Here is a 15,830-nt window from a genome sequence, read left to right as displayed (position 1 = left end):
GAAATCTATCACAGGGTGCCAGCCAGCCATCCACCACAGGGTGCCAGCCAGCCATCCACCACAGGGTGCCAGCCAGCCATCCAAAACAGGTGCCAGCCAGCCATCCACCACAGGGTGCCAGCCAGCCATCCACCACAGGGTGCCAGCAAGCCATCCCCCACAGGGTGCCAGCCAGCCATCCACCACAGGGTGCCAGCAAGCCATCCACCACAGGGTGCCAGCCAGCCATCCACCACAGGGTGCCAGCAAGCCATCCACCACAGGGTGCCAGCCAGCCATCCTCCACAGGGTGCCAGCCAGCCATCCTCCACAGGGTGCCAGCCAGCCATCCACCACAGGGTGCCAGCAAGCCATCCACTACAGGGTGCCAGCAAGCCAGCCATTAAACATTAAACAAAAATTAACATGTTCAGTACCAGAATTGTGTCAAAAATTGTCTTTATTTTTCAAAACTTTAAATGTACAAAATATCTGTATCGGCAATGAAAAACCGATATCAGTCGATCCCTAGCGTGCAGGTTGTGACGGGGAAGTTCCAGCCCTGGAGGGGGATGGTCTGTCTTACCTGTAGTCTGGTGACTGCTGACAGCCTGGATGATGATCAGAGCGCACAGGAGCAGAGCGAGGAATGGCAGCTGCATGGTGAGTGATCTGTGAGAAGACATGGAATGAGACAGGTGAGGAGCGGACACAACAAGTCACACAGACAGGAGACCTCATCCCCATTACATGACTATTAGTGCTGGCTCACACTATAGCGATGTCAGACATCACATGCGATTCGCACCACACTGCTCTGCAAATCACATGCGATGTCTGTGCGATGCAAATTCAGCCATACAGATTGTGTGCCGGTTCGCATTGGTGCGATGCGGGAACCCTGCGAATCCACTGCGGATTCCCGCATCGCACCTGACTCGCAGGCAGTTCACACTGCCATATGCGAATTGCTGGGAGTGTCAATACAAAGATGACGACAACCCCCAGATCAGTTCGCATATCGCGTTAGGAACTGTCAATTTGGACATGAATCAGATCGCATAGGTGTGAACACCCATATGATCCGATTCTGGTGCGGACCAAAAAAAGGGTGCGACTTTGTTCCAAATGCGATAAGAATTCAGCCATACAATCTGTATGGCTGAATTTGCATCGCACAGACATCGCATGGGATTTGCAGAGCAGTGCGGTGCGAATCACATGCGATGTCTTACATCGCTATAGTGTGAACCAGCATTGTATGGCTGAATTCGCATCGCATTCAGACCAAAGTCGCACAGGACCCTTTTTTTGGTTCACACCAGAATCGGATCACATGGGTGTTCACACCTATGCGATCCAATTCCTGTCCGAATTCTGAGTTCACACTGTGATATGCAAACTAATCTGGGGGTGTCATTAACTTTCTATTGACACCCCCAGCGATTTGCATATGGCAGTGTGAACTGTCTGCGAGTCGGGTGCGATGCGGGAACCCGCAGTGGATTTGCGGGGTTCCCGCATCGCACCAAGCGAACCGTCACTCAATCTAAACAAAACTGTTAGGTATGGGGGGGAGGTCCTTGTCCCACCTGACAGGGCCCCCCCCCAACTTCCATCGTACCTGACAAGGCTCCCCATATCTAACAGAGTCCCCACAACTCTACTTCACCTGGGAATCTCCTACCGCCCACTTATCTGACAAAGGGCACCCCAACCTCCCTCCTACTTGACAGGGCCCCATACCCCCAACCCATCTGACAGGGCCCCATAGAGCCTACCTGAGAAGGCTCCCCATGCCTAACAGGGTCTTCCTAACCCTGATCAACCTGGGAAGGCCCCCTCCAACCACCTCCTTCCTGACAGGGCCCCCCAACCTCTTTCCCTCCTCACAGGGCCCTCCCCAACCTCTTTTCTACCTGACAGAGCCCCCCCCCCCCCCAAATTCCTTACTACCCAACAAGGCCCTTCCAACCACCCTCTTACTTGACATGCCCCCCCCCCCCCAACCTCCTTCCTACCTTACAGAGCCCCCTCAACCTTCCTCCTACCTAAGGAGACCCCTCCAACAACCTTCCTACTTGACAGCCCCCCCCCCCCAACCTCCCTTCTACATGACAGAACCCCCTAAACTTCTCTCCTGACATAGCCCCCCAACCTCCGACCTAACAAGGCCCCTCTAACCACCCTCCTACCTGACAGAGCCCCCCAACCTCCCTCCTACCTAACGAGGCCCCTTGAACAACCCTACTACTTGACAGGGTCCCCCAACCTCCCTCCTCTCAGATAGAACCCCTCAAACCTCCCTCCTACCTAATGAGGCCCCTCCAACCACCCTCCTACTTTACAGAACCCCCAACCTCACTCCTACCTGATAAAGCCCCTCCAACCTCCCTTCTACCTGACAGAGACCCCTAACCTCCCTCCTATTTGACAGAGTCTCCCCAACCTCCCTCCTACGTGACAGAGCCCCCCAGTTCCCCTCCTACCTGACACAGGGCCATCTTACTGAATGGGCATGCTGGGCAGTTGCCCTGGGGCCCCACTTGCCCGGGGGACCCCACCTACCCAGTGACCCAGCCCCAGCCAAGCATCAGTCCCGATTCCTGTGTGCATCCCGCTGCTGAACTTAGCAGGTGGCAAGCGCCTGTCTGCCCTGCGCTGCTGGCAGGGCACTTGGGCCGTGGAGGGGGAGCCCACAACTGCAGGAATGCCCGTCTGCCTCCACAGGAACAGGAACACACAGGACAGTCGAGTCTGACTCCCGTCCGTGTGTGTGTTCACTGGACCCAGCCGCCCAACTTGGAAGCTGTCATTAGCCTGGCACTGCTGTACCAATAAATATCGCCTTATCGATAATTTGCATTTTTATTCTCATGGGTGATTGTGGAGGCGGGGCCCCAGTGCACTGCATTGCCCGGGGGCCTATAATGCTCTTAAGATGGCACTGACCTGATAGGGTCCCAAACTCCCCAACCAACCCATCCCCACCTGATGTCAACCCTTACAGCCTACCTGACAAGGCCCCCCATACCGAAGAGGGTCCCCCAACTCTGTCCCACCAGACAGGTCTCCCAAAATCCCAAATCCCCCAACCCCCCTCCTAATTTACAACCACAAAAGACCAGGTCACCCCTGAAAGTGCCTACAGTCAGACCCTGCTGGGCCTGGCTTCCCCTACTAACTTGATATGGCCGGCTAAATCTACAATTTTACAGTGGTCACTGAAACAGGATTAGAGGGAATTTTTCTACTGGGGACAGGAAGTGACAACGAGGAAGATTAGAGCAGTCAGCCACCTGCAAGGTCTTTGATTTGCTGTCAGTAATCCATCGAGAAGATTCCTGTCACTTCCCGTCCATCCTAAACTAAATCCATTGCTGGGCGGAGTTCAGATCAAATTCAAATTGAAAAGACACTAGCAGGGAAATGCTGATCTTTTCACCTGGAAATGCACATTGCCTGGCTGTCATGCCGATCCAGCAGCTTCAATTCTGACCAAAGGGGCAAGCACAGTGATCGTGAATGGTGACTTTATTAGCGGCATGAGCTTTACAAGACAGTACTGAGTCCACGGATAGTCCTGGAGCTCCTGTGTACATAAAGGGTTCAGACGTCACTGGCCACATGCTTGTTTCAGGACAGTGACATAGAAAGTTAGGACGTTACGGGCTCAGCAATGGCTGCCATGACTTGTCGGCAAAGGAGCTGACTCTTTAAATCCTGTATGGGAGATGATGTGTCTACAGATCACAATTTTATCCTGGGATCTCAATGCATCTGTGATAGCGTGCAGGTGTGGGGGCGGGGCACAGCCCGCAGATCACATGACCCATAACAGTCTGTGTGCGTTATTCCGCACTTGTGATCATGAACGGCATTCTGTGTCACACTGATAATGTCCCGACCTGCCCGGGGCTCCCCAGCTGTGCTGTAACACAAGGCTCCATCCTACACTGGGACTTGTAGTCCCACCACAGGGAAAATAGAGGGGGGGTGGGCTCCTTCTGAAAATGCTACTTGCCTGACTTTTATCTTTCAATGCATTCATTGATCTGGAAGTATGCAGATTAGGAAAGTCCTAATGCTTTTTTCAGGTCAGCGATACAAAGTATGAAAGCGTGGGGGTCAGGCGACTAGAATTTCTCTCTATAACACGTTAATGACAATTCAAATGTCAATATTTGTATATCTGCTGCTTTCATTAAAATAATCCCTGGTGATCCTGCCATGAAGGTCCTTGTTCAGGCACTTCCTGTTATAGGGTGACAACGCTCCATACCTGTGTCCCAATGGTGCTTCTGCGTTGTCACCCTGCCAAACAGGAGACTACAGATGGTTGTTTAAACACACATTACACAGACAAGAAGCACTGTGGTCACCATCAAGAAACCAACCATGAGAAATTCCACGTGACCATCACCGCAGAGCAGATAGACGTGAAGTGGCTGCAAACAGGCTGCAGGAGATCAGCAGAAGTTGCAAAGAGTGAAGTTTCAGCACATCCTTGCGGGGTACTTTTTGTATTATTTCTTTACATTTTTCTAGAACCCATTACCTCTTTATTATCCAACTTTACCAACTCTAATTGCAGTAGCCCATCTGCTAAAAACTTGGTAAAGTGGGCAATAGTTACAGAAGCAAACAAGAGGCACAGGGGTTGATTTACTAAAACTGGAGAGTGCAAAATCTGGTGCAACTCTGCATAGAAACCAATCAGCTTCCAGGTTGTATTGTCAAAGCCTAATAGAACAAGCTGAAGTTAGAAGCTGATTGGCTACCATGCACAGCTGTACCAGATTTTGCCGTTTCTAATTTTAGTAAATCAACCCAACAGAAAGGTTTCTCTGGTCTGATGAGACCAAAAACTGAACAAAGCACAAAATGAGATGTGTATTGGAAAGCCAGCCGAGAACACCATCCCAACTGTGAAGCATGGTGTTGGGAGCATTAGGTTGTGGGGAAGATTTTCATAAGGAGCAGGAAATTGCTGAGGTCAAGGTGGATGGAGCCAATCACAGGGCGAATGTAGAGGAACCTATTTAAGACATACAACACTGGGGCACAGGTTCACCTTCTAAAAGGGTACCCTGGAGGGGTTTTAATAGGACAATTAAGACCGGCACCACCCAATAATTGGGAGTTCATTATCTGCAGCTGCTGGTAAACTGAACCATCTGCTGCCTAATAATACATCCAAATTTCCCCTTCAGAACACAGCGGGCTGTCCAAATACTACAGCCAATACAAAGTCCACAATTAAATACATGGATAAAACAAAATGATATGTATCAATGAGCAATTGCATACTAACACCTCCCCCAGACAGCTCTTCTTTTCTTATTGAGTCCATTCACACACAGATTGTCCAGCGAGCTGGACAATTTTTATGCAAAGAAACTGAGCGCACTTTGTCGCCTCCTAGAGGTGTTCTTCTAAACTGCCCAGCCCTGGTACCTGGCTCATAGATACCTAAAAAGGAAGTTTATTGAGAACTGAGTGGCCGATGTCTCCATGAACATACCAGATAATGCAGCTGATTTACTAAAGGAGTTGAGAATTTTGATATAATAATTCATAAATATTCAATGCAAATAACCAATCGTGTTAGCAGAAAATTCCTGTTCACGTCTTTTAATCGGCAAATGATTGGATAATTGAAGTGAATATTCATTTGTGTGTGAAGATTCTTGATTTCTTTAGTAGATCAGCACACTGATCTACCTGAGTGTGAAGACAACTATGCCCTTCACCTACCATCCAATGTTTAACATTTGTACAGAATCCAAAAAAGGTTGGATAGAATTTACATTGATGTTGGGTGGGGGAACACCTAAGAGTATCTATACCATCTGATCGGCTTTTGGGTGGCCAATGGTCAGCCTCTGGGGTCCTGGGAACATCGGGATGATGAGCATTAGTATCTGCAGACTTTTATCTGAGGTCTATGGGGAGTCAGTGGGATGAAGTATATACAGGTGTATGGGAAGTCCATAGGACAAGGTGAAGGAAAGTCAGGTAAAGTCTCTGAGGTCTATTGGGAGTCCATAGAATGAGGTGATGAAAAGTCAGGTAACGTCTCTGAGGTCTATGGGGAGTCCAAAGGATGAAGTGAAAGAAAGTCAGGTAACATCTCTGAGGTCTATGGGGAGTCCATAGAACGGGAAGTCAGGTAAAGTCTATGGGGAGTCCGAAAGACGAGGTAAAGTAAAGTCAGGTAAAGTCTCTGAGGTCTATGGGGAGTCCAAAGGTTGAGGTGAAGGAAAGTCAGGTAACGTCTCTGAGGTCTATGGGGAGTCCATAGAATGAGGTAATGAAAAGTCAGGTAAAGTCTCTGAGGTCTATTGGGAGACCAAAGGATGAGGCGAAGGAAAGTCAGGTAAAGTCTCTGAGGTCTATTAGGAGTCCAAAGGATGAGGTGAAAGAAAGTCAGGTAACGTCTCTGAGGTCTATGGGGAGTCCAAAGGATGAGGTAAAGGAAAGTCAGGTAAGGTCTATGGGGAGTCTGAAAGATGAGGTAAAGTAAAGTCAGGTAAAGTCTCTGAGGTCTATTGGGAGTCCATAGGATGAGGTGAAGGAAAGTCAGGTAACGTCTCTGAGGTCTATTGGGAGTCCATAGAACGAGATGATGAAAAGTCAGCTAAAATCTCTGAGGTCTATGGGGAGTCCAAAGGATGAGGTGAAGGAAAGTCAGGTAAAGTCTCTGAGGTCTATGGGGAGACCAAAGGATGAGGTGAAGGAAAGTCAGGTAACGTCTCTGAGGTCTATTTGGAGTCCATAGAATGAAGTGAAGGAAAGTCAGGTAAGGTATATGGGGAGTCTGAAAGATGAGGTAAAGTAAAGTCAGGTAAAGTCTCTGAGGTCTATTGGAAGTCCACAGAATGGGGTGATGAAAAGTCAGGTAACGTCTCTGAGGTCTATGGGGAGTCCAAAGGATGAGGTGAAGGAAAGTCAGGTAAGGTCTATGGGGAGTCCGAAAGACGAGGTAAAGTAAAGTCAGATGAGGTCTCTGAGGTCTATTGGGAGTCCAAAGGATGAGGTGAAGGAAAGTCAGGTAAAGGCTCTGAGGTCTATTGGGAGTCCATAGAGCACGGTGATGAAAAGTTAGGTAAAGCCTCTAAAAGGTCTATGGGGAGTCCAAAGGATGAGGTGAAGGAAAGTCAGGTAAAGGCTCAGGTCTATTGGGAGTCCGAAGGGAAGGACGAGATAAAGTAAAGTCAGGTAAAGTGTCTAAAGTCTATGAGGAGTCCATAGGACAAGGTAAAATAAAGTCAGGTAAGATCTATGAGAAGTATGTACAGAGTACTCACCGTGTCGGATACCGGCCGTCCTATCACTCCATGATCTGATGAGGGTCTGTGTCTGTATAGGAGAGAAAACACATTACAGTTTTATCCAAACACCTCCCACTGCCAAACCCCACAGCTCATCATACCGTCCTATACACACACCCAGACACCAGACAACTCTGGATGACTTCCACCCACAACGTATAGCACACCCAAGTAACATATTATACAACATCATATAGACAAGGAGGACACAACTAAGAGTCTTACTTCATTGTACGCCGAATCTACAGCAACCAATTAGAGAACAGCATTCACCATTCCTAAAGTTCTGACCTGTGAGAGGATAGATAGATAGATAGATAGATAGATAGATAGATAGATAGATAGATAGATAGATAGATAGATAGATAGATAGATAGATAGATAGATAGATAGATAGATAGATAGATAGATAGATAGATAGATAAAAAAAGACTAAAAAACGAATGTTAAGAAATTATTAAAAAAAAAAAAAAAAATACATTTATTTTACATAGACGATACGATTTAACACAGAAGAGTCCATAGAAGAACGCCTTGTTCGCTGCGAGGGATAGACTTTGTTGTGTCTTTTTCAATGATAAAAATCTACAACACAAAGAAGGTAACTATCATCCAGAAGATACAAAGCTCAGATTTAAGATAAACAACCCTCATTCATCTTTCGATGCATCATTCAGTGACATTGGTCGTCTTGCGTTCTGGTGTCATGTGACGTCTGTAAATTTAACGTTTTATTTCCAAAGTCACATCAGTCAGATTCATTATGGAACTACACCCCCATCCCCCACCTTTTATTTTTGCTACATAAAGTAAAACTATAGTGAGATAGACAGACCCCTGTAAGAGTTATTACTGTGAAACGTCTGATTTTTTTTTCTTTTTTTAGGGGTTGTGTGTTTTGGGGGAGGGTTAAGATAGTTTAGTTTATGTAATTTAGTGTTTTTGATATTGATATTATTTGCTGTTTTTTTGTGTATGTGTGTATTTGATTATTTTTCTACTGTATCTCTTTAATTTTGTTAAGTTTTTATTTTAGTTTTTTTCTGTTGTTTTTTTCCCCTTTCTCTTGAAAAAATGTATAAATGTACATATAGAGATTAGGGAAAGAGATAGTTACGAGTTAATTTTGCTGAAACTGATTTGATTTCCATTTTTTTTTTTTAGATTTAGTTTGTGTGTGTGTATTTTGGGTAGTTTCTTTTATTTTTTGTATACTGTATGTTATTTGTATAGTGTATCAACTGGTTTATAGTTTTTTTCCATTTCTTTCTGCTGAAATAAATGTAAAAATTGTAATGTTCATGGAGTTATTTTGGCAATTTTTTTTTTTTTTAGTTATTTGGGGGGGGGGGGTGTTTTTTGGGGTATATTTGGGGTACTATTAGCTTCATTTAGAGTGGCATTTATCTGTGTTTTTTTCTTTTGTAGAGTGCGTTTGTTTGTTTTGTCATTTTCCTATATTCTGTTGGGAAAAAGAACAGTATAATTAGGCTAATAGACAGCAATTCTTTTTTTTTATTTTACCAAAAATATCTCCAGGACAGTTGATCTAACCCAGGGGTCTCCAAACTATGGCCCTTCAGTTGTTCAGGAACTACAATTCCCATCATGCTTAGTCATGCCTGTGAGTGTCAAAGTTTTACAATGCCTCATGGGACGTGTAGTTCCGCAGCAGCTGGAGGGCCGTAGTTTGAAGATCCCTGATCTAACCTTTTCATTTGCATAGGGCAGAGATGGAGAACCTTTGGCACTCCAGATGTTTTGGAACTTCATTTCCAACTACAAGTGTAGTTGAGTATCATGGGAAATATAGTTCCAAAACATCTGGGGTGCCAAGGTTCGCCATCACTGGCATAGAGGGGTCATTTAAAACCCACTCTTTAACCACTTGCTGCCCACCCACCGTCAAATAACCGCAAAGCGGTGCGGATCTCTTTCTGGGACTACGTCATATGACGGCGCCCCAGAACAGCCGATCTCGTGCGCCCGCGGGGGAGCGCAGCGATCGTGGCCGCAGCATGTTCCTAAGACACAGCGCGTCCCCAATCTTGGTAAAGAGCCAATGACGGGGCTCTTTACCCATGTGATCGGCTATGTCCAACCACAGCCGGTCACATGTAAGTGAGGAAGTGCCGTTTTTCTGCTCTCCTCGCCTTACACTGTCAGAGTGTGTGGCGAGGAGACCCGATCAGCGGCTCCTCCTCGAAAGGGAGTACAAGACAAGTAATCAGGGCACTGATAATCAGTGCCCTGATTACAATATAGTAAAAAAAATGCACAACAGTGACATCAAACATGGCACATCGGTTAACTCAATCAGTGCCAATCAGTGAAACCAATCAGTGACCATTAGTGATGCCAGTCAGTGCCTGCTCATCTGTGCTGCCCATCAGTGTCCACCAGTGCCGCCCATCTGTGCCCACCAGTGCTGCACATCAGTGCCGCCAGTAAGTGCCAATTAGTGCCGCCAGTCTGTGCTCACCAGTGCTCCCATCAGTACCACCAGTCAGTGCCCATCAGTGCTGCTTATCAGTGCCACCTATCAGTGCCCATCAGTGCGGCATATTAGTGCCAGCTCATCAGTGCCACCTAATCAGTGCCCTTCTGGCCACCTCATCGGTGCCCATCAGTGCCACCTCATCAGTGCCCATCAGCGCCGCCTCATCAGCACACATCAGTGAAGGAGAAAAATTACTTATTTGCAAAATTTACTGACAGAAAATAAGAAAAACTTTTTTTTTTTTCAAAATTTTCTGTCTATTTTCCTTTTTTTTTCAGTAACAAATTTAAAACCTAGCTGTGATTAAGTAACACCAAAAGAAAGCTCTATTTGTGTGAAAAAATTGTAACATTTTCATTTAAGTACAGTGTAGCAGGACCACGCAATCGTCATTCAAAGTGTGACAGCGCTGAAAGCTGAAAATTGCCCTGGGCCGGAAGGGGGTGAAAGTGGCCGGTATTGAAGTGGTTAAAACAACCTTTGTTTAGCCTTTCCTATTGACTCCATAGCATTTTTCCATAATTTGGCTAAAATTGTGTGGAAATGAAGACTCAGTTTCCCTCATCCCTGATAGATTAGATCTGTAGCGCTATCCCCTGCAGAAGCCACTGGTTATTTGGGCCTATTTCCCCCAATTCCCAGCATGAAAAGCCAGGCACACAGCATTTTCAGCATTCTTCCTTTGGCTCAGAAATCAGGCTAGGGGTTTCTTTTCGCGATTTTATTGAAGAACGATGAATTGGATGGGGATAGGGAGCATGGGAGACCTCAGAACTGTAAAATTGAACAACTTGAAAACTACTAAATTTTGGGCTGTTCTGCACTACTCTTGAAATCATTGCACAACTTTGTCAGCACTCACAGAAAAGCCCCACAGAATTCCCAGTTGCTTGGGTTCTGTACTTCGGTCACAGTCACAAGTACCTCACTGACACCCTTGCAGCACCGGGGTCTTGTACCCACTCAGCCACCAGGATCATCGGTTACCTCCTAATGAAATATGTTCAGACTTTTCCTAGTGAGGGAGTTATAAACTCACACTGCCTCTTGGACAACTTGGGCTCTCTCCCACAGCTTCCCAAATGCTCTCTCGTGACCCTCTGGATTCTTGGGATGTTTTGAAATTGGGTCCCCAGCTAAGCCTACCTGGGACCTTGGTATCTTCAAGCCGGCTTCCTTTTCCACCTTCTGCCCAGAAGGGCAATACCCCTCAACAGGGGTCTCTTCCAGCAGGCTGGACCCAGAAACATTGACTTACACCCACATACTGAAAGCTGCTCTTGCCGTGCAGGACTCAGACCATTTATGGACTATTCCCCACCTTCTGGGCACACCTACCCAGGCATTGGCTGAAGTTTCATATACACTGCTCAAAAAATGAAAGGAACACTTTTTAATCAGAGTATAGCATCAAGTCAATTAAACTCCTGGGACATTGATCTGGTCAGTTAAGTAGCAGAGGGGGTTGTTAATCAGTTTCAGGTGTTTTGGTGTTAATGAAATTAACAACAGGCGCACTAGATCGGCAACAATGAGACAACCCCCAAAACAGGAGTGGTTTTACAGGTAGAGGTCACTGACTTTTTTCCCTACTCCTCTTTTCTGTTATTCACTAGTTTTGCATTTGGGTTGGCTCAGTGTCACTACTGGTAGCATGAGACCATACCTGGAGCCTATAGAGGTTGAACAGGCAGTCCAACTCCTCCAGGATGGCACATCAATACGTGCTATTGCAAGAGGGTTTGCTGTGTCTCCCAGCACAGTCTCAAGAGCATGGAGGAGATTCCAGGAGACAGGCAGTTACTATTTGAGAGCTGGACAGGGCCGTAGAAGGTCCTTAACCCATCAGCAGGACCGGTATCTGCTCCTTTGTGCAAGGAGGAACAGGATGAGCACTGCCAGAGCCCTACAAAATGACCTCCAGCAGGCCACTGGTGTGAATGTCTCTGACCAATCAGAAACAGACTTCATGAGGGTGGCCTAAGGGTCTGACGTCCTCTAGTGGGCCCTGTGCTTACTGCCCCGCACCATAGAGCTTGATTGGCATTTGCCATTGAACACCAGAATTGGCAGGTCTTCCAATAGCACCTCGTAGTTTTCACAGATGAGAGCAGGGTCACCCTGAGCACATGTGACAGACGTGAAAGGGTCTGGAGAAGCCATGGAGAATGTTATTCTGTCTGTAACATGGCTCAGCATGACCGGTTTGGTGGTGGGTCAGTGATGGTCTGGGGAGGCGTATCCATGGAGGGACGCACAGACCTCTACAGATTAGACAATGGCACCCTGACTGCCATTAGGTATTGGGATGAAATCCTTGGACCCATTGTCAGACCCTAAGCTGGTGCAGTGTGTCCTGGGTTCCTCCTGTTTCAAGACAACCCCCGTCCTCATGTGGTGAGAGTATGCCGCCAGTTCCTGGAGGATGAAGGAATTGATACCATTGAATGGTCCCCACGCTCGCCTGACCTAAATGCAATAGAACACCTTTGGGACATTATGTTTCGGTCCATCTGATGCCACCAGGTTGTACCTCAGTCTGTTCAGGAGCTCAGTGATGCCCTGGTCAAGATCAGGGAAGAAATACCTGAGGACACCATCCATTGTCTCATTAGCAGCATGCCCCGACGTTGTCAGGCATGCATACAACCCCGTGGGGACCATACAAACTACTGAGTACCATTTTGAGTTGCTGCAATGAAATTTCAGCAAAATTGACTAGCCTGTTGCATCATTTTTTCACTTTGATTTTTGGGGTGTCTTTAAATTCAGCCCTCTGTAGGGTGATAATTTTAATTTCCATCAAACAATGTGACATCCTTTCATTCCTAACACATTAATCAGTCCATACCAGTATAGATCCTAACACTTTACCCAGTCCATACCTGTATAGATCCTAACACGTTACCCAGTCCATACCAGTATAGATCCTAACACGTTACCCAGTCCATACCAGTATAGATCCTTACACGTTACCCAGTCCATATCAGTATAGATCCTAACACGTTACCCAGTCCATACCAGTATAGATCCTAACACGTTACCCAGTCCATACCAATATAGATCCTAACACGTTACCCAGTCCATACCAATATAGATCCTAAAACGTTACCCAGTCCATACCAGTATAGATCCTAACACGTTACCCAGTCCATACCAATATAGATCCTAACACATTACCCAGCCCATACCAGTATAGATCCTAACAAGTTACCCAGTCCATACCAGTATAGATCCTAACACGTTACCCAGTCCATACCAATATAGATCCTAACACATTACCCAGTCCATACCAGTATAGATCCTAACACATTACCCAGCCCATACCAGTATAGATCCTAACACGTTACCCAGTCCATACCAATATAGATCCTAACACATTACCCAGTCCATACCAATATAGATCCTAACACATTACCCAGTCCATACCAGTATAGATCCTAACACATTACCCAGCCCATACCAGTATAGATCCTAACACATTACCCAGCCCATACCAGTATAGATCCTAACACATTACCCAGTCCATACCAGTATAGATCCTAACACATTACCCAGCCCATACCAGTATAGATCCTAACACATTACCCAGTCCATACCAGTATAGATCCTAGCACATTACCCAGTCCATACCAGTATAGATCCTAACACATTACCCAGTCCATATCCATATACTGTAGATATGCAGCATGATATGTTTCTCTATTAAGATTGGATGCATTTTCAAAGTGTTCCTTTAATTTTTTTGAGCAGTGTATTTTCAGGCTGCAGTCTCTGCCCTCCTCCCACTAGAGTATATTCTAGAAATCTTAAGAAGCCTGGGGGAAGTAGCAGAGCAGCAGCCTGTAAAACCCTGAACAGCCCCAGTTAATGAACCCTTGGCTCCACTTTTCTAGATTAGCTCAAACTAAATTTGGCCTAGCAGCCTACTCTAAACTAGGAGGGTACTACATCTACATAATCAAATTCATCCCAAAGGTGTTCTATCGGGTTGATGTCAGGACTCTGTGCAGGCCAGTCAAGTTCCTTCACCACAAACTCGCTCATCCATGTCTTTATAGACCTTGCTTTGTGCACTGGTGTGCAGTCATGTTGGACAGGAAGCTTCACAGGTTGCCACTGGAGTCCTCTTCCACTCCTTAATGACGACATCACGGAGCTGGTGGATGTTAGAGACCTTGCGCTCCTCCACCTTCCGTTTTAAAGATGCCCCACAGATTCTAAATAGGGTTTAGGTCTGGAGACATGCTTGGCCAGTCCATCACCTTTACCCTCAGCTTCTTTAGCAAGGCAGTGGTCGTCTTGGAGGGGTGTTTGGGGTCGTTATCATGTTGGAATTCTGCCCTGCGGCCCAGTCTCTGAAGGGAGGGGATCATGCTCTGCTTCAGTATGTCACAGTACATGTTGGCATTCATGGTTTCCTCAATGAACTGTACCTCCCCAGTGCTGGCAGCACTCATGCAGGCCCAGACCATGACACTCCCACCACCATGCTTGACTGTAGGCAAGACACACAAAGTTGGGAGTATGAAATTGTCCAAAATGTCTTGGTATGCTGACGCCTTAGGAGTTCCCTTCACTGGAACTAAGGGGCCAAGCCCAACCCCTGAAAAACAACCCCGCACCACCAAATGATTTGGACCAATGCACAAAGCAAGGTCCATAGAGACATGGATGAGCGAGTTCGGGGTGGAGGAACTTGACTGGCCTGCAGAGTCCTGCCCTCAACCCAATAGAACACCTTTGGGATGAATTAGAGCGCAGACTGCGAGCCAGGCCTTCTCATCCAACATCAGTGCCTGACCTCACAAATGCGCTTCTGGAAGAATGGTCAAACATTCCCATAGACACACTCCTAAACCTTGTGGACAGCCTTCCCAGAAGAGTTGGAGCTGTTATAGCTGCAAAGGGTGGGCCAACTCAATATTGAACCCTACGGACTAATGCCCCGTACACACGTACCAATTGTCGGCCGTAAATATTCGGCCGAAGATCGATCGGCCGATTGTAGGCTTGTTAGTATGATGCTTCCGACAGCCGACAGCGCATTTTCGGCCGAACAGAATCTGTCGTGCAGACATTAAAATTTTTGTTGGCCAACACCAGAACGGCCAATTGTTCGCCAGTCAGTACAGATTTCGGCCGACAGACAGCCGATTAGCAAGACTGGGCATGCTCAGAAAAGAAAAAACACATGGAAAGTTAACCATCACATGACATCACTTCTGCAGTCGGCTGTTGTTGGCCGACAAAATTCGTGTGCATATTTTTGCAGTTTTCAACAGACACGACAGCCCTCGGACAAAAGACGGCCGATCGTTCGGCCGACGATCGGTACGTGTGTACAGGGGCTTAAGACTGGGATGCCATTAAAATTTACGTGTGTGTAAAGGCAGGCGTCCCAATACTTTTGGTAATATAGTGTATATACAATGCCTTAGACATCCATGTCAGGAACCCTTCCTGCATACGGGTCTCCTCCCTGCACCCCCATCACTACTGTAAAGAAAAAACTCCTATAAGACCTCAGAGCTGCAACAGGTGAGGTCAAGGAATCCCTTGATGTTCATTAGCCGGCTTTTTACTGCTTTGCAAAGCTGCAAATAAAAAACATATTTAGTGTCTGAAATCATGAGGAGTTAGGGATCACAATCTCAGCAGGAGCATGGTAGGAGAATCTCTGTGAATATTTATTTACAACTTTCAGCCTTCTGCTGTAGAAGAGTGGTAGTAGACGCTTTCATTTTTACTGGGCACTGTTAGTACAGTATCATTATCTCTTACAACCAATCAGAACTGGGTTTTCATTCTCCAACTAACGTACAAAAGAGAGGATGATTGGTCACTTCATATACCTATATATCTTGCTTCCTGACATCCATGATTTCTTCACATCTCCCCCCCCCCCCAAAACCCATATTAAACTATTAGAGCTGATGTACCCCCTCACCCCTGTGCTGTCCCTTTCCTGGGGGTAGACATAGCCATGGATAACGGGGTACTACCAGCCTAGGGTA

At 46.6% G+C, this 15,830-nt stretch overlaps 1 protein-coding gene across 1 annotated transcript in view; it reads right to left on the bottom strand.

Annotated features, from left to right (window-relative positions):
* COL20A1 (collagen type XX alpha 1 chain) overlaps positions 1 to 7,372 on the bottom strand; it is a 201,261-nt gene extending 193,889 nt beyond the window's left edge. The window contains exons 1-2 of the mRNA XM_082272732.1: positions 7,290 to 7,372; positions 566 to 651 (exon numbers count right to left, since the gene is read on the bottom strand). Of these exons, the coding sequence (XP_082128858.1) occupies positions 566 to 641 (76 nt within the window). The 5' untranslated portion in view covers positions 642 to 651; positions 7,290 to 7,372. The remainder of the gene's footprint in view (positions 1 to 565; positions 652 to 7,289) is intronic.
* Positions 7,373 to 15,830: the final 8,458 nt, after the last annotated feature.

This window comes from Pelophylax lessonae (assembly GCF_965119305.1).
Source record: "Pelophylax lessonae genome assembly, chromosome: 11".
In the NCBI taxonomy this organism is placed as follows: domain Eukaryota; kingdom Metazoa; phylum Chordata; class Amphibia; order Anura; family Ranidae; genus Pelophylax; species Pelophylax lessonae.
The sequence above is the reverse complement of the archived record's forward strand: the minus strand, read 5'-3'. Positions and strand labels throughout refer to the sequence as shown.